The sequence below is a fragment of the Ascidiella aspersa genome, chromosome 6, assembly GCF_963924565.1.
Source record: "Ascidiella aspersa chromosome 6, kaAscAspe10.2, whole genome shotgun sequence".
Lineage (NCBI taxonomy): Eukaryota > Metazoa > Chordata > Ascidiacea > Phlebobranchia > Ascidiidae > Ascidiella > Ascidiella aspersa.
In genome coordinates, this window is record NC_139452.1 from 10,614,606 (window position 1) to 10,642,379 (window position 27,774).

Below are 27,774 nucleotides of genomic sequence, written 5' to 3' on the forward strand. Positions count from 1 at the left end.
AAAAATTAAAATGTTTACAACTTTACATATTATTTAACCTACAAGCCAGGATATTAGGCTGTCTGTAACATTGCTTTTTAGTAACATGGTAAATAACCTTTTTAAATCATCGGCAAAAATATGCGGCTCAAGCAAATGACGCAAGGTACAACATAATATGTAATAGTTTTCAGAGGCAAACTTGATGGAATCCTACATTTTGTTCAACTTATACTTAAGAAAGATTTGGTTCGGGAATACCAATTTGTACACAGCGCCTTTGCCAACATGTACGGCCTAATATTGTTGCTGCTTTCACGAGGGCCGCATCCCACTCTAATTGTAGAAAGTATTTACCCGACTCATTTTATTCACAATACAGAACATTACTTTCGGTTAGAATTTAAATTACTTAGACAAACCACCCTTAAAAATAGGGCCCTGAAAAATAACCCCTGACAAAATATAACGGCAACCCCGTTAAGTAAATTATTTACATTAAATTATTCTATATAAGATCTACATCAAGTTTATTTGCAGTTTCAATATGCGTCCCGGATTGACGTTCCTAAAAAATGGCAAGCCTAAGCATATTGCAATTGGTATGGCCTTTTTCACCCTTTATACAACACATTGGACGCCTGACTATACTTTCACTATCGGTTTTCGCGCTTCACAATTATATATATATATACATATGTGTTTTAGGTTTCCTAGAGATTTTTGACTTTTTGTTGATTGCGCTAACGAAGGACTTTACTAAGGAGAAGACTCTCGGTAGTATGACATGGTACATCTTTTAGTCATTTTACTAAAATGCTGAACGCAACTAATATGGTGCTATTTATTAGCAAAGTTTGAAAGTTAGGGTTATTTTCAGGAGAAATTCAAAACTAGTAATTGTTTTGAAAATGTGAAAAAAATCTTCTACTTTATGCTTAACCGGTAATTTGACAAAAAGTCGAAAATTTGTTCTTTCAAAAAATCAATTTTTGCAAAACAAGACGATCGAGAAACAAACACACGTATGTGGGTGTCAATATGACAAACTAACCCTTAACAAATTAGTATATGCCTAACACGAATTAGTGAAGGTACCAGTGCCAAAAAGGTAACAATAATGTTGTTTTAAAATAAGGTAATTTTTTCACGAACTGTGCAGCCACGATAAAGCTACGGTAACATAGGATGTTTAGAAATGCATCACTTTTGTAAGCAAAAGTTAATAAGAACGTGAAGTTTGGTGAAATGTCAACATTTAACGGCGATCAGTGTTATGATTAGTAATTAAGTTTATCCACATTGTTTCAATAGTTAATCAGCTGATAACAAAGTCAACACACAATTATGAAAACTTTTGTTGGAAAACTTAGTATAAAACATAAATATGGAAGACTTGCTTTAATTTACAGAGTTTGTAATACGCTTTAAAACCTCGAGGAAACTTTCTTAAATCTCATAAAGTGCATGTTATATACAGAAAAACAAAACATGAAAAATGAAAGGTGTAGCCTTTAATAAAAACACGAAAAACATTGATAAAATAAAGCCAAAACATTAATCTGCAGCAATAAAACCAAAATGTTAAGGAACATGATACAAACAAATCTATGAAGTGCACTGCATAGTCCTTGTATGCTAAAGCAAGTTAAAATCATGATAAAAATGCATAATAATCATGACAAAATGGCATGGTAATGCCACAAAGGATGTTCATAGTCTGAATTGGATGGATGATCATCAATCAACTGTTTTATCTGTGGAGGAGGTTGCAAACCAAGCTCAACAGCTCGTTCCCATCTCTCAAGTCTTGTCATACCTTAATATGTATTTATTCCGAGAAAATGGAGGCAATTACTAAAATTTTTCATTAATGTTTAGCTTGATAACAAATTTCAATAACTGATGATGATCCAAGTTCATAGCAAAACATCATTTTCAAGATGATGTTGATTTACTCGAAATTTATTATCAAGCTAAATTAGAGATATATATACATAGTGTACATAACTTGTATGTTCACTTTTTGACATGCCACTTAATTGTACTATTTGACAAATGAAAATGTAAAGGAAAAAAAAAAATACGTTGTTTAATTTGATAAACCTATTCTTAGTTTTTAGAAACAGCTCTAGAAAACTAAAAGTTTACTCTGTTTTAAATAAAAATATAGTTTAAAAAAAAACATTTACAGGAATGATGTCTGTAAAAACTTGATTCGAACCTTGACTTGGGCCAAATGTTGAATCCATATCGAATTGTCTCAAAAATGTTATGTCTTCATTTGGAACTTTTTCCTTTAATGTTAAACCAACATTTGTCTCAGTTTTGTCAGCTGCCTTTAAACCTTAGAAAGAGTATGTTAAAAGCTTCACTTTAAACCAATTATAATCTCTTTGCTTCAAACTTCATGCTTTGATTATACACCTAAATTAAAAAAGAAAAACTTTGGTTGCAACTATACATTTACTTTTTGTTGATGCACTTCGTAAATTCTTTGATTTTCTTATGTGGTCAGTTATCTTTGCTTGGTTCACAGCCATGTTTCAGATGTATAGTTTTAACCTAAAGTAATTAGAAATAGATCAAATGAGTTAAAAAATTATTATTGAACTCCACACCAAATTTTATTACAAACAATGTCTGAATCCTTGTTGTACATCTTAAGCTATAAAGGACTTCAAACATATTTTAGTTATTTGACACTGGTGCAACTTTCTTTGTTTTTCAATATAACTTTGCAAAGGGACGAAAATCGGTATGGCAAAGCTGCTTTGCCGAAGCGGATCTTTTGTCATGCCCATGGGCGACCATAAACACATTCAATTAGCCAGTTGAGTTGAATGGCCAAACGTAATCCAGGTTAAACAGCAAAACGTCCACTTAAAAAACGTCCAGCCAAATTTTATAAACCAAAGATGTTACACGCGCCACGCAAGTTGCAGTAGGAAGCAGCTTTCTACTAAAAAGTCACAACTTAAGTATTAAAGTAAATGTTTCACAACATTGCGACATTCAAAAATACAATGGCGTAACTCCACCTTTCATTGTTTACTCGCATGTTTACCAAAGCGTGAAATTATGTTTTTTACGCTTGATTGGGGTTAAAATACTCCATGCGTGATCTCACTGATCTTACTGATTTCTGAAGGATGGGGTGTCTTTTGGTTGCGAGCTGAAATGTTATTTACATCATTAATTTCCATCCATTTTTTGGCCCCATATATCATTTAAATATATATATTTGTGCAATGAACCACTTAAAATAATACCTCAATAACTAACTTGGCAACATACAACTTGAATTTTATCTTGGCAAACAGGCAACAAATTGTCTTTATAACTAACTCAGTTTTATCCTCTGGAATATTCACAATTCGTCTCAGGAATGTGTACAAACGAGTTAGACCCTCTAAAAAACGAATAACCATGATTGTTATGCAGGCGTGCATACAATTATAAAGTGTTATGTAGTTTTTCTAAGTGCAGTGCTTACACTGTTGCATTTTGGTGCAAACCAGTTCTTTGTTATGCCTATAAGGCTATCACACACTAACTGAGTTCCGTGTCTTTATTAACTTATTGTGGAAAGTGTGGCAAGTGGCCTTGCAAGTTTTTGTTTTACAAACCCAACCTGCACCGCCAAAAAATAAAATATGCACCCCGATTTTCCTATTTTGTGCACCCCAATTTTTTCGGCCATACACTTGCCATATTTTGTCTAGATCTGCCATACTTTCCAAAGGTTTAACAACTTTTAGACCATAAAGTTATTATGTGCAATTGCAATCAACTAAAAAAAAATCACATTTATTACTTTACAGATTTTTTTTTAGTTATTTATGATGTTTGTTTTTTTGTATGTTATTTTTTTTGTTGTTACTTTTTGTTTTTGTGAATCATTTACTCAAAATTTCAATGCTGATGATAAACTGCTTCAGAATTCATTTGACAAGTTTATCCATGACTTTAACAAAAGTTATGCATTCGGAAGTTCCGAGTACAAGTACAGATTTAACAACTTTGTGGTAAGACAAGTGAACTTTTTTTAAAAACCTTCATAAATATTTTTATATTATTTGTTCTAGGCTACCATTACAAGAATTCAGAAAAAGAACTCTTTGAGTTTGTTTGTACAACCAGAAGGCAACCAGTCAACCATATATGGTATTACAAAGTTTTCAGATCTGTCACCAAAGGAATTTAAAGGTTAGATCATCGTAAATGCTATTTTATTTTTTGATTATAAATTATTTATTGTCGTAGAATCCTTTCTTTCCAAAAGCACCCAAACGGAAAATCATGCAAATCAGTTATTAATGGAAAGTTATAAATTCCCAAAAATGTGGGATTGGAGAGCCAAGGGCATTGTATCTCCTGTAAAAGATCAAGGAAAGGTATGAAGTTGCAATAAATTGAAATATTGTATTGATATCCTAACATTTTATTAGTAGGGTGATTATTTTTTACCTAAAAGCTATAATATGAATATTTTTATAATATATTTTTTTTGACCAAATTATTTTTATTTTGTTAAAATTTGACCTGTCAGAAATGCATGGATTTAAACAACGTTTATTGAATAAAGTACTTCATTAGTGTCTTGGTTTTTATAGCCACTTTTCATATTTTACTGATGAACAGTTGAAGGCAAATCATATATTTTTTCGGGTTTGTGTGAAACCCTTAAAAATGCCTAGTTGACATTTGTTGCATATCAAAAAGAAAAAAAAGCTATAAAAATGCAAAAAAACAAGACGCTAAATATTTTATTTGCCTGAGTTACCTAAAGACCTACCTTATTATTAAAATAGATTATGGGTTTATTGTAAATCACCACCGAAAAAAGACACAGCAAATACTGTTAATACATTTATTACACGACTATCTGATTTATTACTCAACTATACTATCTGGAAAAATTGAGTTCCGTCTATTGTTATTATGAAGATTTAAATGTTGTTGGATGTACTTTAAAACATTGTTTTTTTTTATATAAATGTAAACTGATTGCCAATTTTAAAGAATCTCTTTTTAGTTTTTGGTAATTTTGTAAATGAATTTTGTGCATTTATTAAACGATTTTGACTTTTTTGTTAAGTCAAAAATAATCACCCTAATTGTAGGCTAATTTGTAATTTGTTACAAACATTTTAATTGGGGTAAAGTAACGTATTGTTTTTCCTGAACAACATATGCATGGTGTTACATTATTTTGTTTTAAGTAAACACTGTTTTATTTTTCAGTGTGGAAGCTGTTGGTAAGAAACAGTGTTTACATTTTTAAAAGTATATTTCTTTAAGTTCGTTTATAGTTTGCTAATGCTTTAGTTTTGTTGGCAGGGCATTTAGTGCTGTTGAGAATGTTGAGTCAATGTGGGCAAAATCAAACAAATTGATTAAGCTTAGCATTCAACAAGTTGTGGATTGTAGTACCACAAACTTTGGTTGTAGTGGGGGCTCTCCTTGTTCCGCTCTTGCATGGCTGAAACACGTAAGAAACTAATCCTGTTTTTCATTAATTTGACTAAACCTGTAAATGTCTTAAAACGCCCCACAAACCTCATTCAGGTACACTTTATGTTGAGTGTATTTTTTTGATTACTTTTAAACACCACTTATATTTTTTAAAGCAGAAAAAAATGTAATTAATTTATTTTTAGAACAAAGTCCGCCTAGTAGAAAGTAATCTATACCCCTATCATCAGGTTGCTGGACATTGTCATAATGAAAGCTTGTAAGTATTAAGTTATGGGTAGGGTTGTTTTACACAACTTTAGTCAGACTTTGGTTCATTGCCTGTTACATTGAGTCTCAAGTCAGCTCCTACTCTGAAAAAAAGTAGGATGAATTACATGATATAAGCCATTACAACTATTTCCAATTACACTAGTTTTACTGTGTTTTACACTAGTGGTTTTTAGATTTGTTGACCCCTACTTATAATACTGCTTTTGGGTTGTCAGTTATAATGTGAATAAACTCAAAAAAGCAGAAGGTTTGCCCCTAGTAATCCTACAATGTATTTTGTTCATGTATCACTTCATGATGGAATACTAAACAGATTTAAAGCAGGCACAATTAAAAGGTGTTAATACAGCGTCAATCACATATTTAAACTGGCCAGAGCCTTATTCACATATCAGATGCAACCATTTGTGTTAAGACACTGCATTATAAAAGGTATTTTATTAGTTTCAATAAAAGTTGCAGATTTAAATCCTGAGGAATTTAAATCCTTAGGTCAGAGTCTTTAGGTCTATAGTGGTGAGTACCTTGTTTTTACCACATAAATATACTAACTACCATTTTAGGCAACCATTTGGAGTTGGAGTTGGACAATTTTTTTGCGGCAGGTTAGTGTTGTATTTAAAAATAATTAACTTTAAGAACATCATATGCTTAATGCGTCGACCGTATTTGTTTTCTTCAGCTGCCAGGGTCGATGTCCTGATGTTGAAATGAAGGAAATGTTACCAATCTTGTTCGCTAATGGCCCTCTAGCAATATCTGTCAATGCTATTAGTTGGCAGGTCGGCATATTTAGTATTTTGTGTGTCACTCATAAATAGCTTTATTTGGTCTTTCTGTATGTAGGACTATGTAGGTGGAATTATTCAGCATCATTGCTCTCATGATACCGCTAACCATGCAGTTCAGATTGTTGGTTATGATGTTACTGGTAAGTAAATATTAGTTTTGAGGTTATGTAATTACAATAGTTTTAAAGTTTTTAAAATTAGGAATTTTTGGACATCTGCTAGGTGGCAGGCGTTAATAACTTAACGATCAAATAAAACATTCTAGGCATATATATTGGGATCCAACCCGCCTAGCTATTTAATTCAGAACCGCTGAAAAATATTTTTTCTAGGTGTTTAATACGCTAATTTATCAACGCATTAGCGCATCTAACCTAGCCTGCTGTTAGAATAATGTTCATGAAAATGTTTTACTAAAACCCGTCAACAAACTTTATACATGAAGGATGGGATAACTTAAAGGCCTGACAATTCACGTCGCAGATAACTGTTAAAATTGACAATCGCGGGCCAAATAGGCTATAAAATTTTGTGTCATATATTATTAATTTAATTTAAAACTATTTAACAAAAACTGTTAAAACTGTTAAGCTTTGTGAAATTGTCGGTCATTTTATATATATACAAAATTTATTGCATCTGATAACTTACAATTGCATTTTATCTTTAATAAAGCAATGCTCCGCAACAACAGGGTTTACAATTTTCAGGGTAATTACGCCGAGCGCTATTCATACACTAATTGTAACTATATGCTTTTAAAGTCCCAAAACCATCCGCGAACGCCAACCAAGATAAGTTTGTGGGACACCAACTGAGATAAAAGAAATTACAGTGCGTTTTGAGCTTAGGAATTATGCGGTTTTGGTATAAAGTTGGAAATCGTGTTGCTGCATAGTTTAGACGCGCTAATGACCTGGTAGTTAAGTTTGTTTAAAAGGTATTTTTAAATCACGACATTTGCAATTGATAGTAGTAACATAAGACTGGATTTTATACGAAATCTTCATGTAAAAGCACAAGTAAAAAAGCCTGATACAGCGAAACACACTGTATTAAAGGCAATGCCGGAAGACATTTAAAAAAAAAACTGTTTGATTTAGTAATTTTATGGGATAACTTTTTTCTGAAAATACATCGCAACAGCTAGAAGTTTTCTATGCCAAAAATATCAACTAAGCACGAAGCTATACGGATTTGCGCTCACCAGTTTTCGACGAAAAATGCTGTGAACAACAGAGAATGACAATGCCGAGATATAGCCATATACAGCAATTCATCCTGTATGTCTAAATTTGTTAAAAAACAGTTTTTAAGTAAAAAATCTCTTCACAAATACCGCTTGACTTTTGTTGGTTGTTAATTCGGTTTGCTTATCATTTTAAACTATTATTATTAGCGTTTCTCAGTTATAAAACTTGTTCTTGCAGGGGAAATTCCGTTTTGGATTGTTCGAAACTCCTGGGGTACGGATTTTGGAGAAAACGGATTTTTGAGAATCAAAATAGGTGGCAACCTTTGCGGTATGTGTTTCACAGAGAGACCGTTCTAAATTTATAAATGCAATTATAATGAATATTTTTATCCTTTTTTAGGTGTCGCTAACTCCTACGCTGGCGTCATTTCAACTTTTGATTAAAAGTTCTTATGATATTACTTTTTGTTTTCACCTTATAATCTTGTTAATCTTTTTGCTTTTTTGTATCACTGTTGTGAACATGTTTCCACCTTTACCTTATGCAATACACTCAAGTTTGTATAAAGTCTTATTGTTATAACATCACGAAAAACTTTCTGCCTCAGGTTGTAGCAATTGTTCAATATAGAGTGGGAAGAGATATCAACACTTTGTTTGAGGACTAAATTGTCTGTTTTGGCCTGTTTGAGGACTAAATTATCTGTTTTGGTGTGTATTTTACTCATCTTACATTTTGCCTTTTTCCTCTTTTTAAAATAGCGAAGTTACACATCCCATGAACTTTTTGTTAATTTGTGCGCCAATTATCTCTTCTGCAGGTCTCGTTTTATAAAGTCAGATAAAAACAAAAGTTAACTATTAGGGAAAATGTTAAAATTTTCCTCACACAAAACTGCCTCAAACAAACCGCTTCTAAATAACCCTCTCTTTAAGCGCCATCCGGGAAAAACTAAACACCAAGAAGCACGTTTGTAACGTTGCTAAAACTTTTTAAATGCATTGGCCTAATATAGTCAGCGGTTTTCAAACCGCTAGTTTTTATTCGGTCAATGACTGACGCCTAGTTACTGCCACGGCTCTGTCGTAGCTAATTTAATTGTTACCAACATTTTAACTGAAGCCGTACGTGAGTTCTTAGTTCGGGTTTTAGATTGAATTAACTACAAGAAAAGTAACCTGACAAACACAACAGTTAACCCAGCATACAAGTTTATTAAGCATCACACACCTTGGTCAAATAAGTCCTGAAGAAAAGTCAGGACGACATAAAATCGTGACGTTAGTTGCATATTTTAAAGGTGGTAACTGACACTGATGGATAAGTGTTTTCTGATGCGTTATATCCGGATCGTGCAAATTTGAGTAACCTTTCGGCTTGGTTGAATCCAAACAGTGGCTGGAGCTGATTTTTATTTAAAAAAATGCGAACAAGCTGTTAACGCGAATATATTCGGACATACATTCTGGTTCGTAAATCGGAAAGTACAAATGACACTCTTCTTTTAGTTAAATACCAATTTATTTTCGCTTTTCTGAAAGCTGTTAGTTCAGAAAACGTTGTAATAAACAGTACCAGAACTGGCCCACTGGGTAACAAAAACACTATTATCATGCAAAGGTTACGGGTCGTTTACGAGAGAGTGCCAGGTAGTCTGCTTACAATTACATACTCAAAACTATCGCTATTAAGTTTTTATGTAAATAATAATATTTTTATAAGTTACTTAATGAGCGCGAAAAGGTCGCAAAAAGTGTTGTTAAAGTTGCTGGTCAAGTGTAAGTAAGATAAGGAGCAAACAAATTTCATGTTAAATATTTACTTGAGGTTTGCAAATGTTCTACAGCGTTGCCTATTTTACACTGTTTGCTGACGCATGAAAAAAAGAGAAATGACCTAAAATCCGTATCAATATAGTCTATTGTGTGATATTGCACTTCTAAAATCAAAGTTTTAACAACAAATTTATTATATTTAATCGATATACAACTAACATATTTATAATGGTGATTAGAAAAGCCAGACATAAAGAAATGTAGGCAAATCATATGCTTAATTTTACGTAAACGACTTGGATAATTAGCAAAACGTGGGGTCGTGTTTTTCCTCTGATAGTAAATACGAAATGACAGTGCAATTTAGCAAGAACAGTTTAGCTCCGCCTGTAGTATTTGTGCAAGTGTGTTTAAAACTTGTTAAACTTGTACTGCGCTTGCTTTGTTCTTTATTTGCTAGTGTATACGGCATTTATTCATTCTAAGGTCATTATTTTATTTTTTTAACGCATATTTTTTGTTGGTTGCAACTTGCAAAGACATATAGCAGGCCAGGTGCACAACATGCGGCCTTAAATGAACAAGTTTATAAGTATGGCAAAATGTGCACCGGCGATTGTTTTTCAACAGACTCGACCTGAACCCTTATAAATAGATTATTCCATACAATAACCTCTAACATCTTTAATTGTCATTTTTGTGCTTACTAAAAATATTTTGATTTTTGTGTGATTGGCTGCTGCTGAATGCTTTCAAAAGAGTAAAAATGAACTTTCCTTCTATGTGTATCTATACCTTTGTCATGCGATTTAATATATTAATTTAATGTAGTGTGAAACCAATTTATTGTAAGTGCAAATCTTATATGTACCTGTGTTTGTAGGAGGTCTGTTGGCTAATTTTTACATAGGTATCATTTTGAACTTTAGGAAGCTATGGGGAAACAAAAATTGAAGGCAAAGGCCCGAAAGGACAAGTACTACCAGCTTGCAAAGGAGACTGGGTACAGAGCTAGATCGGCATTCAAGCTTTTGCAACTCAACAAGAAATTTAACTTTCTTCAGTCTTCCCAAGTTCTCATTGACCTGTGCGCTGCCCCTGGTGGCTGGCTGCAAGTCGCTTCAGAGCACATGCCTGTAAAGAGCATCATTATTGGTGTGGATCTTGTTCCAATTAAACCGATCCCGCGGTGTATAACTTTTCAGGATGACATTACAAAGGAAAGCTGCAGGTCGCAAATCAGAAATGAGCTTCACAGTTGGAAAGTGGATTGTTTTTTAAACGATGGTGCGCCAAACGTTGGAAAGAACTGGCTCTTTGATGCTTATTCACAATCGGTCCTGGCACTTCACGCTCTTAAACTTGCCTGCGAGTTTTTAAAAAAAGGTGGATGGTTTATAACCAAGGTATTTCGTTCTAAAGACTACCAAGCTCTTATGTGGGTTTTCGGACAACTTTTTAACAAAGTTCATGCAACAAAACCACAAGCTTCGAGGAATGTCTCCGCTGAAATTTTCGTGGTATGTCAAGGTTACAAGTGCCCTGATAAAATTGATAACAAGTTTTTTGATCCTAAATCTGTTTTCCAAGATGTGGAAGGTAAAACCAGAGATATAAGTATTCTGGATTTTGAGCCAAAAAAGAAAAAGAAGGCCAAAGGTTACAGTGAGGAACGCGATTTGCTATTCCAACGCAAAACTGTAGAAGAATATTTGCAATCACCAAATCCATTACAGCTTCTGAGTGAAATTAATGAGTTGGTATTTTCATCAGAAGAAGAAAAAAGTCACAGTTTAGTCACAAAGGACGTCATTGAAAACGTCAAGGACATTAAAAGCCTTGGCAAGAAAGAAATTAAGGGTTTGTTGAACTGGCATCGTAAAAGGCGAAAAATGGATGCTCCGGAGGTAGACATCAGTGAAAAAGCTGACGAAGATGAAATTGATAGTGAAGAAGAGATTGACCGGAAGCTGGAAGAACTAAAAGAAGATGAAGCGAAAGCTTTAAAAAGGAAAAAAAAAGTTGTGATTAAAGAAAGAACAAAGCTAAGGGAGAGAATGAGTCATATGGCACAATCGATTGCTGTCCAAGAAGACATGGAACTGTTTGCACTGAAAAATGTCGAGTCAGCAAACAATTTATCTGAACTAACAGAGGATGTTGATGTTGATCAAGCATTAATGTCCGATGATGATGAAGAGGAAGAAGATGGGGACCAGCAGTCCGATCTTGAAGAAGAATCTGCTTCAGAAAATGAAGAAAACAATAACATGACAAAAAATGTTGCAGCTGCTGATGATAATGAAGAATTTGATGAATTTGAGACCCAGTTATGGTTCAACAAAGATGTTTTTAAAAAGATTAACGAAGATGAAAACGAAAATGATGAAGTCGCACATGCTGAAAACTATTACAAAAAAAAAAGTGAAAAGGCTGTCCATGATAATTTTGTGAGTAAGACTGCTAAACCAAAGGAAGAAACAGAAGTGGAGGCCTCTGACTCTGACAGTGATTCGGATGATGAAGCAGTTGATAAGGTGAAGACAAAACAACAGCCTAAAGCCATTAAAAGACAAAATTATAAAATGGATGCAGATGGTCTAGCTCTTGGTACTGTCATTTCCACATCAAACAAACGCAAACGGGACATAATTGATGACTCATTCAATCGTTATACTTTCAATGACAAGGAATGCGATCTCCCTGATTGGTTTTTAGATGACGAAAAGAAGAGAGTTTTCAAATCGCATCTGGACAAGCATGTTCCGAAAGACCTGGTGAGCTTCTACAAAACAAAGCAAATGCAGATTAATGACAGGACTGTGAAGAAAGTTGCTGAGGCAAAAGCAAGAAAAAAACGAAAAATGATGAAGAAAATGGAAAAAGTTCGTAAACAAGCGGAAGGCATTACTGACTCTGCTGAGATGTCAAACAAGGAAAAGGCTGCTCACGTCAAGGGGATTTATAAAAAGGCAGGGCTTCTAGGTAAAAAGAAGGAGCACACAACCTATGTATTTGCCAAAAAAGGAACAGGCAAGAGAGTACGTAGGCCTCCAGGAGTTGCCGGAAAATTCAAGGTGGTTGACAAAAGAATGAAAAAAGACTTGCGCGCAGACAAAACCAAGTCTGGGAAATCTGGGAAAAGAAGAAAATAACCTTTTATGAACATGTTTTAAATTTATGTGTTTTCTATAGGCAAACCAAAATAGTTGTGTGGAATTTGTATAAATGTTTTGACAGTCAACTTTTGAAGTAACTTTACCTTGAATTTAACCAATAAATTGTAATAATCTTTAAGTGTAGTATCATTACATTTACGGTTTTGTTATTCTTTTCTCACTGCAAACTTTTGGATTTCAGGTGCTTAAAAAGTTGTAGGGCATGGGATCCAAAACTTTGTTTTTTAATGCAAAAATTTGGACATCTGCAAGCCAGACAAGATCATGGATGGTGGTTGATTCCCAAATCGGTGAAATTATGCAGTGTGGCTTTGCAGATGACCAACCACCAAAAGATGAACCAATAACTAAGGTTGATATGAAGCAGAAGTGGATATTTCCAGGCTTCCATGACTCACACATGCACATTGAATCATTTGGACTGGCTTTAGATAAAGGCCATCTTGGATTACCATCCACAGTTACAGAATTACAGAGCCGTTTAGCCTGCAAGATTAATGATCTACCCACTGAAAGCGATTGGCTTGTTGGCTTTGGTTGGGATCATGACTTAATGGACCGTATGCCGACTTGTGAAGATTTAGATAAGGTTAGTAAGGGCCATCCAGTTGTGCTTCACAGGGTTTGCCTGCACATATTAGTAGCCAATAGCAAGGCACTTGAACTAGCTCATATAAGTGATAAATCTCCAGATCCAGAAAATGGTGTTATCGATCGTTTTCCTGCTAATCATCCAAAAGCTGGTCACCCAACTGGTGTTTTAAGGGAAGACGGAGGTGTTCATTTGATGGCCAAGGTAATTCCTTCCATAACGAGTGAGCAGAAAAAAACTAACATAAAAGCAGCACTAAATGAATGTGTCAAAGTTGGACTTACCAGTGTGCACACAGTTGACCAGTGCAGTTGGAATGAATATGTTGAACTTGCAAAGGACAACCAACTACCAATACATTGCTATTTTTCTGCTTGGTATGTTGATATAGATACTGATAATTTTCCTTCCAAGCCTTATGAGTCCTACAATAATCTTTCCTGTGACTGTGTAAAAATATTTTTGGATGGCGCTTTAAATACCCAAACTGCAGCCTTGACTCAACCCTACGTTGGTAGCGACAGTAATTGTGGAGTCATGTTGTTAACTGACACTGAAATTGAATTAGCGTTTAACAAAGTTACCAAGGCTGGATTTAGAATGGAAATTCATGTTATAGGCGACAGGGCTGCCGAAGTGGCATTAAATTATTTGGAAAAATGCAAAGTGCCTCCTGAAAACCGCACCATCTTTGTCCACTGTCAAATATTGCGTTCTGAGCTTCTGAACAGAATGCTAAAAAATGGAGTAGTACCAACTCTCCAGCCATCATTTGTTCCAACAGATTCCAAGCAGATCCGAAATCGCTTGCCGGAATCCTTGCAGCAATGTATTTATCCGTGGCGGACTTTAATCAAGAAGGGAATTCCATGTGGTGGAAGCAGTGATGCTCCAGTCGAGACCATCAACCCTTTACAAGGAATCTATGATGCAATTTTTAGGCCTGATTTAATGTTTAATGATGGAAGGCCCTTTATTGAAAAAGAATGTTTAACATTTGAAGAAGCTATTAATCTTTACACCATTGGATCTGCATTCGCTGATAAGGCAGAAAAATACAAGGGAAAAATTAAAGCAGGATTTCAGGCAGATTTTGTTGTACTTAATGTACCGTTAGATAAAAGTGGAAAACCTAGAAACCTCATTAAAAACCCTGAGCTAATAAAAACTTGTAGTATAAAACAAGTCTGGGTGAAAGGAAAATGTTTGTGGGAAAATTAACATGATGGTTTGTTCGATTTAAAATACGTTATACGTTATCTTAATGTTAATTATCCAAGAAAACAGAATAAAATTCATGTGGTGTTTTTATGTATTTTTTAGCTCTGTTCTTGTTACTACATGGGAAAAAAGTTTGGTGAAATGTGTGTTTACTTTGTCATTGTACTGAATAATAATGCATGCACAGTATTTTTTATAATGTTATAATCTTGCATACACTGTATGCATGTTGATGTCTGGTACTAAAATAGCATGATGCAACATTTAATTTTAATTCATATCTTTGTATAAGTTTATTTTGTACATTCCTAAGTGCAATTGAAAAGTTTTAATTATTATATTACAGATATTTCATAGTCTGGGTTTAACCTAATATATTAATCACGCAAAAAATGGTCCTCCAAGGTATTTGTGTTCTTACTGGCGATTATGGCACTATCGAGTTTCATCAAGAGGGAGATCAATGCAGCATCAAAGGTAAGCAAATTGGTTGTTCCATAGGCTCGTATTTTTTACTAACCAGTGCAAAATTGCTTCTTTATTACATGAAAATTGTATGCGTTAGATAACATGTGTTAACTGAAGCAAACCTTTTCCTTATAATAACTTTCTTATACACCTTTAGGCTAAAACCATTTCCACTAAAACGGGCCAAACGTAACATTTAAAAATTACATTTGCGTATAATTTAAAAATGTATTTTGGGGTTTCATTGTCGTGTGTCTATATAGTATTTGGGAAAGTTTTGTATGCCTTTGGTGAAGTAAAGCACAATTATTGATAAGCTGGTCGAATCCCAAGGCGTTTTGTTCTAGCAGGGCGTCTTAAACACGCTCTGCACACCCACGTTCAGCGCCTATGGATGTTTCTGTGGTAGAAACTTTTAGCACTTCATCTGAAGAACATGTTGGCTGTTATAAGTGTTGTCCATACATTTTTGTGTATCGTTTAGTCTTCTATTATAATTTTAAGTTAGAAAATTAGCTTATAAATGTGATAATATTGCCAATTAAAACCGTCAATTAGGTACCAGTGCTCATATTCAGCACTCTGCTCTTTGGTTAAAAAATGTGGACCTACTACTTTCATTGTGATACACAAATAAACACCAGTGCATTTTTTTAGATGAACTCTACCTTTTGTATACTTATTCTGTTCAAACACAAACGTTTAGACAGCTGTGCATATGAGACTATGTAAAACAAGTGAACAATGAAAAAAAAACTTGAACTTACATAGTTCTTTTACCTCTTGTGTGGGAGCAGGCAAAGTGAAAAATCTGACACCTGGTGAGCATGGCTTTCACATTCACGAGTTTGGCGATCATAGCGGTGGCTGCACAAGTACTGGTGGTCATTTCAACCCTGAAGGTAAGGAACACGGGGGGCCAGAAATGGTGGAAAGGCATTTTGGCGACCTGGGAAACATCACAGCAGACGAACAAGGGGTTGCTGAAGTCAACATGACAGATAGCTTAGTCTCCCTAAGTGGAGCAAACTCGGTCATTGGAAGAGCTGTTGTCGTGCATGCTGACAAAGACGACCTTGGCCTGGGAGGTCATGCAGACAGCAAAAAAACTGGACATGCTGGAGGAAGAGTGGCTTGCGGCGTTATTGGAATTATGAAGAAATAAATGTTTGTTCTCAGTGATCTGTTATGTTTAGGTGTATATTCTAGAGATATGACTAATATACAGTGTGAATTCCAATTGATTAATCGTGTGTTGCAAAGTCGTTGTTAATAAAGCTTCAATTTTCACTTTAAAAATACTCTCTTTAACACAAAACTTGTATAGTTTTCCTGCAACAAAAATATTCACTTCTAAAAATAGTTTCTGTAAAAAAATTGACATCTGCAGTTTGTAAAGAAAGGTAGACTAAAAAACAAAAAAAAAGTACTGCTTATATAAACTTTTTCAGGAAGCTTAATTAAAAATTCAAAACAAGTTTTGGCCTTTGAGGGTAGGTAAACCTTTCTAACATAAAAAATTATGTATGTTACAAAGTAAGTGCAAATACTTTATTATTTACACAGTACATTTTTGATTTAATATTAAAACAACACAAAAAGCCTAGGTAAAAGTGTAATTGGCAACCAAAGATTCAAGCCAGAAAAGGGTAAATACAACTAGTAGTCTATAGAAGGCTTCACATAAGATAAGAAAACATAGGACAGTGCGAGGAAATCTGAGACTATTGTGTTGTGCAACTTAAACAATGGTCAACCTGACCCAGGAGCAGCCCTGCTGAAGGTGACTAAATTAGCCCTGGTTAAAATTTTAGCAACCACTTTGTGAATAAAAGGTATGTGACTGTGTGCAATTTGCACTTTAAAAAAAAACTAAATAAAAATATGGGTCCACAAGAGCTTCAAATAAACTATAAAAATGTTAAGTTGTGGTATAGCACAATTGTACAATTTATTAAATAGAAATATTGCTTTATTTGTAAACAAAGTTTAACAACAGAAAACAGCTTTTTCAAGAAATGGCTTGCGTTACTGGTGGTGCTTCTACATGGGTAGCCATTGATGTTACTGCCAGTTCATAGGATTTTGATTCAAAATTGCAAATGGAATCACTGACATCGTTTTTCATGTCACTGTGTGGAGTCATCAGGTGATTTGATCTTTGTCTATCAATGTTGGTATCACATTCCTTGTGTTTGCCTTCAACATTGCTTGCTCCAGCATAAATGTTAGCATCTGGGTATAGACTTAATAGAGCCTGTTGGGCAGCAAGGTACCTTTTTCTTCTGTTCATCTTGTACAGCGCAATCCTCTCTTCCTCTTCTTCCAGGGTTTCACTTACACCGACTGGGGAGTTTAGTATTTTTGACACAATAGGGCTACAAAGTCTTGAATTGCTTGATTTTGGAGGCACTGTTTGCGAGTAGGTGACTATGTACGGCAGCCACCGTAGACTGTCATTAAAATTTTGACAGACTTCTTCAATTTCATCTCTTTCCTTGCAAGCCTTTATTGGACTTATAACAGATGGACAGGAGTATGTGGATCTTGATTTTCTTGGACGGCCTGAATTCAGATTAAACAACAACAGTTGGTAGTTTTAATTGAGGCAATCCTGTGTTAAATAATAATAAACTAGCTAGCTTACCTATAAAATTATTCTACAAAGTGTCTTAAAATTAAATCATTTTATGTTTTGGTTGATTTAAACTAATCTGACTTTGTGAAGTTTAAATTTTTATGACTAAATATTAGTGCTACAATCTGCTGCCTACCCTAAATATAGTTTGGTTAAATTGACTTAAAATATTGTCTCTTGTTACTGTTACCAATGAGAACTACTGGTATATAGACAGTTAGACATCCATTATATCAATTGTTGTAGTGGAAAATAACACCATCCATTCATGACTAGCCTACTCATCAAAGGTACAATTTTTCCACTTTGACTCGTTGTTTACACACACAGAAGCTATTTTGGTAATCTGAGGAACATATAAGAATTTACCAAGATCAAAAACTTTTTATAATGGGAAATAAACTCACCCAATGAGTCTGGACTTCCGGTGGCTGATGTACTGGATGCAGATGACCGCTTTCCTTCCTTGAGTTTTCGTTTTTTTCTTCTCTTCTTCTTTAATTTGTCAACGGCACTTGTACTTACCACTTTTCTGCTGCTGAGACTGGAAACTTCCATCTCAATTCCTGCACAAACTAGCATTTTACATGTTTATATAGTGAGCTACTATAACAAAATTAGGCCTCAGTAATTTGGTTAGCTTTTTGAACAAAGGTTTATAAAACTAGAAAAAGAAATCCTGATAGAACTTGACTTTAATTTTTAGCTATTAACCATGGCAACCCAAAGCAAACATTGTGTAATGTTTATTGTTTAAATAAAGAAAAAAACTACCAGGCTAAAAGTTCAATAAAATGATGTTAACATGGATTGTTCTTGCTTTATCTTACCTTAATAATGGATGATAACTTTTAACCTGACGACGTGAATTCCAGTTAGGCTAAAGCTTAAATAAAAACTTCACAACATTATTAACTTTTTTATGAAAAAAGCCATACAGTATTAAATAGTCGGGCGCTGGTCTAAAATCTTACCACAACGCACATTATATGGGTTAGGGTGCGAGTTTGGGTTGAGCCAGAAAGTATTAATAATAAATATTGAATATAACAATACTTGACCTACCTATACCCAAACGCTAAGTTGCACCCTAAACCAAATATTGTGCGTTGATTTAATAATTGTGGTATAGGATCTAAAAAGATTCAAGAGTTACTTGTTTAGAGAGCCTTTTACTACAATTTTATGCATTTTTACTAAACCACTGTCACAATTATTTTGCACGAAAAATACCTAGTATGGGCAAAAGTCTCTTAACACATGTCAAGTGGTCGTCTTCGTAAACTCTTGTGAAATAAATAAATGCTTCTTCATGCTACGCTGTAGACACTTAGCAACTAAATTAGGCCACTTGGCGGACAACTTTGTACAATGTTTTTCATGAAGGTTGTCGTAATAAAATAAAAAAGTATTTTGCTACGAACAAAACAAAAAAGTAAATCAGATGCTTGGTAATTTTGTCTAATAACCTGTAAAATTCCTTGAGTGTTTTATTTTTTTTTTAAATTGCACACCACTACAAAATACAAATCTACACTCAACCTTTGGCTGTGGTCCCAAACAGTGATGAATTTAAAACCTAAAAGTCAATTTCTAAGCTAATCAAAATTTAAATTTAACCAAATCTTAATTTTATTTTACGCTTTGCGCGATTGTATTTTACTGCCATTGCTTATTTGCGCACGAGTTCAACTAAGATTAGTGGATTTTTCTATGATTACTTGATTTATGGCATAACAAATTAAACAAAAACTAACCTACTGTGTTTGACTTATTGAGGATGCGCAAATAATACTATGATGTCGTGACTTGCAGCCCGTGAAATCTATATCCGGGGTGTTGATTTGACGACCAACGTGTGATCTTCATGACCATAAAGCGCGGCCCACAAGACCTTTATAAAACAAAATAACATAAAAAGTTCTAAAAAACGTTCTTTTGCACGTTCTGTTGAAACCAAGCTGTCTTAACACTAGTTTTAACACTAAACCTGTTTCAATATACAATTATACATGTAATCGCATTTTGCGTATTTTAAGATTTTTGCGTGTGCTATAGGTATAGGCCAGTGGTTCCCAAACTGTGGTACGCGTACCACCGGTGGTACGCGAGAGTCTTTCAGGTGGTACGCGACGATTTTCAGCATACGTATAAAATTGCGAAAACTCTCAACTTTTAAGACTTTCAGATTGGGTAATTTGCCATGCTGCGTTTTAGTTACATTTAATTTTCGGTTTCGCACGTTTATGACGTAACACTTATCTTGTTCAAGATAATAAAATGCTAATTGTTGGCTGGTTTAATGTGTATGCAGTACTGTACGAGCTCATACCAGCAGTGTAGTATTGTCGTATGTAAAATGATTAGGGCGATTATTTTTTTTACTTGTCAAAATTATTTCAAGTCAAAATCGAATAAAAATGAACATAAATCGTTTACAAATTAACCACCGAGGTCTCTCTGATTTGGACAAACGGATTGAACAGTTTGTTGTCTTTCTTTGCGTGTGATTTGCAATTATCCAATTTCCTATTTCAATAACTAGGTCTTGGTTAATTTTGTGCAATTAGTTTTACGTTGCATTTCAATTGTTTACATCTCATTTTTTCTAAAATAACCGTTTTCTTTGGCATTTTTATAGTTTTCTTTTTGAAATGACCAAAATATCAACTAAGTATTTTCTTGACTTTTGCATAAACCCGAAAAACTGTTGAAGACGCCAAGACACTAACAAAGTACTCCAAACAACAATAAGCTATTTAAATCAATGTATTTCTAACCTGGTCTTAGGTGGTACATGAACATGGTACAAAAGCTCAAATTGGTACGCGAGAAAAAAAGTTTGGGAATCACTGGTATAGGCTATACTACCAATGAACTTTCAATAAGTAAAACCTAAGTATTTGGCCAGTTTGCTTGTCTAAAATTTGAGAATATTCCGTGTGTCAAACTTAATGTATGACCTCCGGGCCCCATATGCTGCCTTTTTCAAAGAGTAATTTGCCGCTGTAAAGATTCCGTTTTTTGTTCCTTCGGTGAGACCACGTTAACTGATTTTAATAACTGTCTTAAATGGGTTGATTTGTTTTAAAACAAAAATATTTCCAATTAATTGGACCTTCGGCGCAAAGTAAAGTCGAACTATTTCCTAGATCGTGGTTTTTCGGCGCACAAAAACATCAAAATTTAAGTGGGCGCTCGTGCCACTCTATATTTCACTATAAACTAAACTAGTACATTGCAGTAAATTAAATTGATTTTGTTTATTAGTGTCGAAATCTGTTGTTTCCAATGTTTCTCTTTCAACGCTAAGAATAGCAAGGTCACTGAGACAATCCGCCCCATTAATGCACGCAGATACAACAAAATAAGTCTTAATTTGCTGAACGACGGCTTGCAACTTGCAATTGAAATTGCTATTGTTAACAGAATTTGTAGTGAAATTCGCAGATTCGGAAATACGTCATCCCCATAAAACAAAATGAAGCCAAAAAACTCTAAAGCAGTGGTTCCCAACCTGTGGTCCGCGGACCACTGTTGGTCCGCGGAACAATTCGTGGTGGTCCGTGGATCAACTGATACCTTCTTATTAAAATTTTGTTATTTCGAGTGTCCAGACTGTGCAATCTGTATAGTGGTACTGTTCTGAATTGTGGTCTTTGCTCAGTAGGTATTTGGCAGTGTTCCGGGGTGGTTGTGTGTGTTATGCCCGGTATCATGCTCTCCATCAATCACTGCATTATATAATAACTAGGGCTGTGAAAATATGCCCTTTAATATATGCCAAATATTCCCTTTAAATTCACAGCCCTGATAATAACTGTTATCTCATTTTCTATAACCGTATTATTTTATTTCAGTTATCTCCATTTTCTAGTTATAAGAATGTTACAGCTAAATTTAACTTACTAATTTGAAACAATGAACACCAAGCAGATGTCATTACAAAGTTTCCTTGTACCGGGCAAAAGGCCAATAGAAGAAAGAGATGAAGGCACCTTAAAATCAAAGAAAATTAAAGATTTGAACAGACAATACCAAGAATCATATTTAAAATATGGATTTATATCGACAGGCGATTCGCACAAACCAAACCCACTCTGCTTAGTATGCGGTAAACAGCTTTCTAATGATGCCATGAAACCCTCAAAACTGATTCGCCACTTGAACACCAATCACCCTAATTTAAAAGAAAAGCCTCTCGATTATTTTGAGAGAAAGAAAAGGGAACACGAGAAACAGAAGACATTTCTAAGGGCTTCCACATCAATAAATGAAAAAGCATTGACAGCATCATATTTGGTGGCTAACCGTATTGCTAAGGTAAAAAAGGCATTTACCATAGGAGAAGAATTAATCTTGCCTTCCACTAAAGATATTTGCCGTGAACTTCTAGGAGAAAATGCTGTTAAAAAGATAGAACATGTGCCTTTGTCGAATAACACTGTCAGTAGGCGCATTCAAGATATAGCCAAAGACATCGAGGAACAATTATTAGAGAGGATTAATTTGTCACCGTGGTACGCACTCCAAGTAGATGAATCAACAGATGTCGACAACAAGGCAATACTTCTTGTTTATGTGCGATATCTATATCAGGAGAATGTACATGAAGATTTGCTATGTATTCTATCTTTGTCAACAAAGACCACAGGAGCCGAACTTTTCAAGGCAATGGATAATTATATATCAATGAAATTAAAATGGTCATTTTGTGTTGGTATATGTACAGATGGAGCTGCTGCCATGACTGGTCGAATTTCGGGTTTAACTTCACGGATTAAAGAGGTTGCACCAGGGAGTGAATCTACTCATTGTATCATTCACAGAGAAATGCTGGCAAGCCGTAAAATGTCGCATGAATTTAACAATGTATTGAAGGACGCGGTTCAAGTTATTAACCACATTAAAGCTCACGCTCTTAATTCGCGTCTTTTTGCACAGCTATGTGAGGAGATGGACGCAGATCACAGACACCTTCTCTTACACACAGAAATAAGATGGTTATCCAGAGGAAAATCACTAAACAGGGTTTTTGAATTACGAGAGCCATTGAAAAAATTTCTTGAAGAAAAGAAATCTCCGCTTGCAGTTCATTTTAGTGACAACGTATGGATTGCCAAATTGGCTTACCTGTGTGATATATTCAGCCTGCTTAACGAATTTAATTTGTCACTCCAAGGAAAAATGAAAACAGTTTTCAGTTTGGCAGACAAAATTGCTGCATTCAAAGCCAAGTTAGAGCTATGGTTAAAACGCCTGGACAAAGACATCTTGGACATGTTTCATACATTAACTGTGTTTTTGACCGAGACTGAAACTGAATCATCAATCTCACAGTTGATACACGATCACTTATCAATGCTTTTAAAAGAGTTCGAGCGTTACTTTCCGACTTCTAAAGACCCCCGAAATGGCAAAGAATGGATCCGCAACCCATTTGTCAATAAACCAGTGGAATTAAGCATGTCTGTAGAACAGGAAGCCAAATTATTAGAGATCAAAAATGATGGTGACCTTAAATCTATGTTTGAGGAAAAAACTTTGACGGAGTTCTGGATGAAAGTCATGGCCGAATACCCTGCGATTGCTACAGCAGCATTAAAATGCTTATTGCCATTTCCGACATCCTATTTCTGTGAAGTGGGGTTTTCTGCGATGACAGTAACAAAAACAAAGCATCGAAGTAAGCTTGAGATAAGCGACACGCTACGAGTGTCATTGTCTCCAATTACTCCTAGATGGAACAGACTGATTGCGGAGAAGCAAGCGCAAGGTTCACATTGATTTTTGTTAAATTGTTAACAAAATCATTTTTATTATTATTATTTTTATTGTTTTCGTTTGACAGGGTTTTGTACTAAATATACAAATAAAACTGAAGTTGTGTAATTAAGCCGACATAATATTAAATATAAACTATCAGTCCTCTTGTGGGCCGCGGTAAAATTGTCAATCGCCAAATGGTCCGTGGGAATAAAAAGGTTGGGAACCACTGCTCTAAAGGACTCCAAAAGGAGTTTCTGGTAGAATTTCAGTTCGATTACTAATAAGCATTCGGCAATCACCAATTTCAGTGAAAAGTTCGTTGCCATTGATGTCCGTGTCGTAGAAATTCTCAAAATCTACACAATTTCGATGCATATTGCATCCTCGTCTGTGTCGGATAGAAGAGTCTTGACGTCCAACAAATATCCAAATTTATTGTTCAGGTCTTTTAGTCGTGAAGAACGTGTTGACATCTCTTGTTGAAACCGATCAAATAGATTCTTTAAAACGCGGACAATTTCTTCTTCTGATGAAGGTCTTAAATATTTTGCCAGTTCCCCAGACATTCTCTTACGTCACCGAGCTTTTTTGGGCAGATGTGTCTATTGCAGTTTTACGTATTTTTATTAATCTTGTCGACTTTTTTCATCTAGGTTTGTTTTTTTGTCAGCGGAGTATATCGAAGTAAGAAACAAAAATATATAATACTCGCGAGCTCTTAGTCAATATTTAACTTTATGTAGTGATTTTAATGGTTTAGTTTGGTGTTCATTCTGTTTTTTGTTATGATATCATACACTGTACATTAAAATTACACGTGTAGATGACTGAAGACATTGTTCATGGATTTGCGAGCTTCGCTCCTTATTTTTAATAGTTTTTCAGTTGCTGGGCTATATGAATGCTACATTTTACGACCAGTCACGGCTATATTTAGTCGGGACAATATGCTATAGTTGTAAGTTGTGCAATTGGGTTGGGCACCACTACTACGCCTGTGCAAACTCTGTTTTTTTGCCCAACTTTACGATTCAAACTTCAAAAAGGTCTGTTATATTTACTTGTTTTTTTCCTGGTTCGTTAACAATTATTTTTAGCACAAAGTCGCTGTGAGTACCTTTGCATGTTTTGCGACGATATAACGTCCATAAAAGATATAACGGTCCTATGCAAATTATAGTTTGGCCACCTGTTTTTAGTTAGATCAACCAAATAAACTGAACAGTTTTCGAGCTACGTGCGACCAACGAAGCACTTTACTATTTTTTATGTTGTCTATCTAATATGTAATTAAAAAATACTCAATTGGTTGTTGTAGGGGGGCGAAAGCGCATGACAATTACCAAATGGGGGCTCGGTTTAATAAACGTTAAAAAACACTAAGCTAGACGAAACCAACTGCACGCAGAATTAGTATCTTGGCTGATATACTAAACTGCACAAGAAACGGAATGCTGATTTTAAAAACTTTAATAATATTAAAAAAGTACATCACCCAAAGTGTTATTAAACAAAATACCGTTATTGTGGCCTAGAAGTAAGTTATCATCACATAAATGTATATGTGTATGCTGCCACCTGCCAGCACAAGGCATATCAAACTTACACCCATCCATTAAGTGAGCTTTGTTTATGAAACTCAAACGGGCTCACAATTAAAGTAACATAAGATTAAACTAAAGCAAACTGAGAATCCATAGGAAAGGTTTGGAAAAGCTATTGAGGTATTTAGTTAATTGAATTAAATAGCAATATGGGTACAGCTATGTCACTATTGCAAGGTGAAGGTTGGATTTGGCACCTGATTAGTGCAAACATACAAACAAATTAAAACCATATATCACACAAATAAAAATGGAGGAATAAAAAATATTTGATAAAAAATTTATTCAAATTAAAAAGAAACAGATAAGAGGATTTTTTTAATTTTAAATGAACTTTTTTTCTAAGGGAACAACTGTAAATTGATCAGCAACAAAAATCTTTTTTCCACTTTTCCAACAATTGTGTTGTTACTTGTGTTCCCCCACAAACTATTACTAAAATGTTTTGCACTTTTTTAAGCAGTTCATTTTCATTCTGTAGTTCAAGGAAATAGTCGTTGTAGAAAACAGACAAAGAAGCAGCACAAGCTGGCTCAACTAGAACTTTTTCATCATCTATAAACAGAGCAATTAATTTAGTTTAAAAATATTCTTAAACCAACTATTTAAGGCAGTGGTTCTCAGCCGGAGGGGTGCCGCAGCTCTCTAGGGTTCTTTTTTTAATGCTTAAGGGCGCCAAGAGATAGGTTAAATTATTTAGGATTCATTTTATTACTTAATTAGTAAGCTTCTTGTTGCACAGTCAATGTGCTGTTTCAATCTCGTTTATAGCAACGTTACAGTAAACCACTCAGCAAAAATACAAGCAAGGGGCCACGAACTATTTATAATTTCTTTCCGCAAGCCAAAAAAGGTTGGTTCCGCAAGCCAAAAAGGTTAGGAACCACTGATTTAAGGCATTGGGTAGTATATAGACCAGTGCTTTTCAACCTTTTTGCTGGAGTGGAACCCTATGGAAACATTCCACTGACTCGAGAAACCCCAGTGCAATAATTCCACTGGGTCAAGGAACCTCAGTGTAATAAACACAACTCAATTAGCTAAACAATCTAGAAATTGCGGAACCCCTTGACTGTACTAGCGGAACCCTCGTTGAAAGCCACTGATATAGACTATGCCATGGTAAAAGTCCAATTTAATACAAATTAATAACTTCATCAAAGTTGTATTCACCTAGGAACTGGCACATGCTTGAAACCACATCTTTATCTGACACACAACAAGAGACAAGAGGGTGATTCTTGAAAGCATCTAATGCTGCTTGACACACAGTTTTGGCTCCAAGCGATTTGGCGATGCTGTTAATGACAAATAAAAAAGTTAAATACCATGTTTATACAAGTTTAGTAAATTAAGACGAATTATGGCGGTTGTAAAATAAAAATGAAACAGCTGTCAAACACTGAATACTTTAATTATTTTAATATGGAACCAGATTTATAAATGTGATTCCTCTGAGTAAAATTACAATAAGTACATTGATTAACAAAGATACAAAATACTTACCTATCTATGCCTGGCAGAGTTATCAAGTGTCCGGCTTTTATGGCTTTATTCAGACTGTCGGCTCCAAATGTTTCTGCAGCTAGAACAACAACGTCATTCCATCCCCGCGCTTTCAAACCTTCCACAACACCACAAAGCAAACCACCACCTCCAACAGAACAGACCACCAAGTCAGGTTTTTCTTCAAGCTCGGAAATCACACTGCTGTGGCCCTTCCACAGTAGAGGGTGGTCAAATGGTGGAACATACGAAAACCCATCTTTTTCTGCAAACTGCAGGGCTGCCTCATTGGCCTCATCCCACACTGCCCCAACTACATTCACGTTGGCACCTTCCTCTTTCAAGCGATTCACAGTTAATTCAGAGGTGGTTTTAGGGACAAATATGGTTATTGGAGTGTTAAGCTTATTGGCAGCATAGGCGGCAGCAAGACCTGCATTGCCCCCAGAAGAACACACCAGCTGCTTGCAACCAGCTTCAACAGATTTTTGGCACATATACCCGACACCTCGAATTTTAAATGACCCGCTTGGTTGACAATTTTCGAATTTTAAATAGACTTTGCACCCAACTTTCTTACTAAGTACATTGCTTTGCCTACAAGGCGTTTTGAAATGTAGACTCATGTCTGAAAATAGCCCCTAAAAGAAAAGAGGGGTGTCAAAAAAAAGAGCATGTATTATGTATACAAATACAACAAAATTTGATTGAGGATATTGTGTAGTTCGAAAACAGTCATAATGTAAAAGTTGGCCAGAGAACTTACAAGTACTACCCAGATTGGAAACCTTAGTGTTCAACTTTTGGATAATAATTCCGAAAGATGTAAAAGCGGCTTAAAATTGCGCGGCTGCAATAAAGTTTATGCCTAATTTTGCGTGGCTTACAGCTGGGCTGCATCATGTTATTCCTTTCCCGCGAAATATACAAAATTTCCAATCTTGGCCAACAGCAATGCAAATGTAGTGCACCAAATCTACAGCTATTTGTTTTCACAATATAAATAAAGACGTTTATTTGGTTGGGTAATCCCCTTAAATATCTTAATATTATTGCTGTTAGGTTATTATAAGCTACGCATGGCATCCTTTAATTAAATGTATTTCTAGACTTTACGCCGAAATAGAGGCGCAACTAAAATAATACTCTATTGGAACGCATGAAAATATTTAAATATGCCGTCACAGCGACGTTATAAAATAAACAACTTTAAAATGACCACTGATCTTGAAACCATAGAGATCAGTGGGATAACATTCACAAAAGATCAACTGGCACCTCAGTTTAAATAAAATTAACTAAATA

General features: G+C 34.9%; 6 protein-coding genes and 1 pseudogene across 7 annotated transcripts; 4 read left to right on the forward strand and 3 right to left on the reverse strand.

The window, feature by feature from the left end:
- Nucleotides 1-812: 812 nt before the first annotated feature.
- Nucleotides 813-2,584, reverse strand: LOC146139671 (DNA polymerase delta subunit 4-like). Its single transcript, XM_083392158.1, has 3 exons — nucleotides 2,450-2,584; nucleotides 2,204-2,326; nucleotides 813-1,798 (listed from the first exon to the last, which is right to left on the reverse strand). The coding sequence occupies exons 1-3, from the start codon at nucleotides 2,520-2,522 to the stop codon at nucleotides 1,656-1,658; spliced, it is 339 nt and encodes a 112-aa protein (XP_083248284.1). The 5' UTR covers nucleotides 2,523-2,584; the 3' UTR covers nucleotides 813-1,655.
- A 1,225-nt stretch (nucleotides 2,585-3,809) lies between these two features.
- LOC146139672 (cathepsin O-like) lies at nucleotides 3,810-8,263 on the forward strand. Its single transcript, XM_083391898.1, has 11 exons — nucleotides 3,810-4,007; nucleotides 4,068-4,188; nucleotides 4,246-4,376; nucleotides 5,227-5,240; nucleotides 5,323-5,473; nucleotides 5,643-5,716; nucleotides 6,294-6,335; nucleotides 6,413-6,512; nucleotides 6,577-6,661; nucleotides 7,952-8,044; nucleotides 8,117-8,263. The coding sequence occupies exons 1-11, from the start codon at nucleotides 3,822-3,824 to the stop codon at nucleotides 8,158-8,160; spliced, it is 1,041 nt and encodes a 346-aa protein (XP_083248024.1). The 5' UTR covers nucleotides 3,810-3,821; the 3' UTR covers nucleotides 8,161-8,263.
- A 1,597-nt stretch (nucleotides 8,264-9,860) lies between these two features.
- Nucleotides 9,861-12,852, forward strand: LOC146139673 (pre-rRNA 2'-O-ribose RNA methyltransferase FTSJ3-like). Its single transcript, XM_083391813.1, has one exon. It carries the CDS (start codon nucleotides 10,428-10,430, stop codon nucleotides 12,645-12,647), a length of 2,220 nt encoding a protein of 739 aa, XP_083247939.1. The 5' UTR covers nucleotides 9,861-10,427; the 3' UTR covers nucleotides 12,648-12,852.
- Nucleotides 12,853-14,828: 1,976 nt separating this feature from the next.
- On the forward strand, nucleotides 14,829-16,270 carry LOC146139674 (superoxide dismutase [Cu-Zn]-like). The gene is made up of 2 exons (XM_083391360.1): nucleotides 14,829-14,961; nucleotides 15,750-16,270. Exons 1-2 carry the CDS (start codon nucleotides 14,877-14,879, stop codon nucleotides 16,115-16,117), a joined length of 453 nt encoding a protein of 150 aa, XP_083247486.1. The 5' UTR covers nucleotides 14,829-14,876; the 3' UTR covers nucleotides 16,118-16,270.
- A 130-nt stretch (nucleotides 16,271-16,400) lies between these two features.
- Nucleotides 16,401-18,863, reverse strand: LOC146139675 (uncharacterized). Of its 2 annotated transcripts, none has more exons than XM_083391359.1 (3): nucleotides 18,421-18,863; nucleotides 17,998-18,165; nucleotides 16,401-17,517 (listed from the first exon to the last, which is right to left on the reverse strand). In XM_083391359.1, the coding sequence occupies exons 2-3, from the start codon at nucleotides 18,146-18,148 to the stop codon at nucleotides 16,964-16,966; spliced, it is 705 nt and encodes a 234-aa protein (XP_083247485.1). In that variant the 5' UTR covers nucleotides 18,149-18,165; nucleotides 18,421-18,863; the 3' UTR covers nucleotides 16,401-16,963. The 2 variants fall into 2 exon arrangements, with proteins under 2 accessions (XP_083247485.1, XP_083247484.1); XM_083391358.1 differs by having other exon boundaries at nucleotides 16,402-17,517; nucleotides 17,998-18,156.
- A 2,648-nt stretch (nucleotides 18,864-21,511) lies between these two features.
- On the forward strand, nucleotides 21,512-23,377 carry LOC146139676 (SCAN domain-containing protein 3 pseudogene; annotated as a pseudogene).
- Nucleotides 23,378-24,906: 1,529 nt separating this feature from the next.
- LOC146139677 (L-serine dehydratase/L-threonine deaminase-like) lies at nucleotides 24,907-27,102 on the reverse strand. The gene is made up of 3 exons (XM_083392056.1): nucleotides 26,470-27,102; nucleotides 26,137-26,261; nucleotides 24,907-25,518 (listed from the first exon to the last, which is right to left on the reverse strand). The coding sequence occupies exons 1-3, from the start codon at nucleotides 27,093-27,095 to the stop codon at nucleotides 25,328-25,330; spliced, it is 942 nt and encodes a 313-aa protein (XP_083248182.1). The 5' UTR covers nucleotides 27,096-27,102; the 3' UTR covers nucleotides 24,907-25,327.
- Between the last annotated feature and the right edge of the window lie 672 nt (nucleotides 27,103-27,774).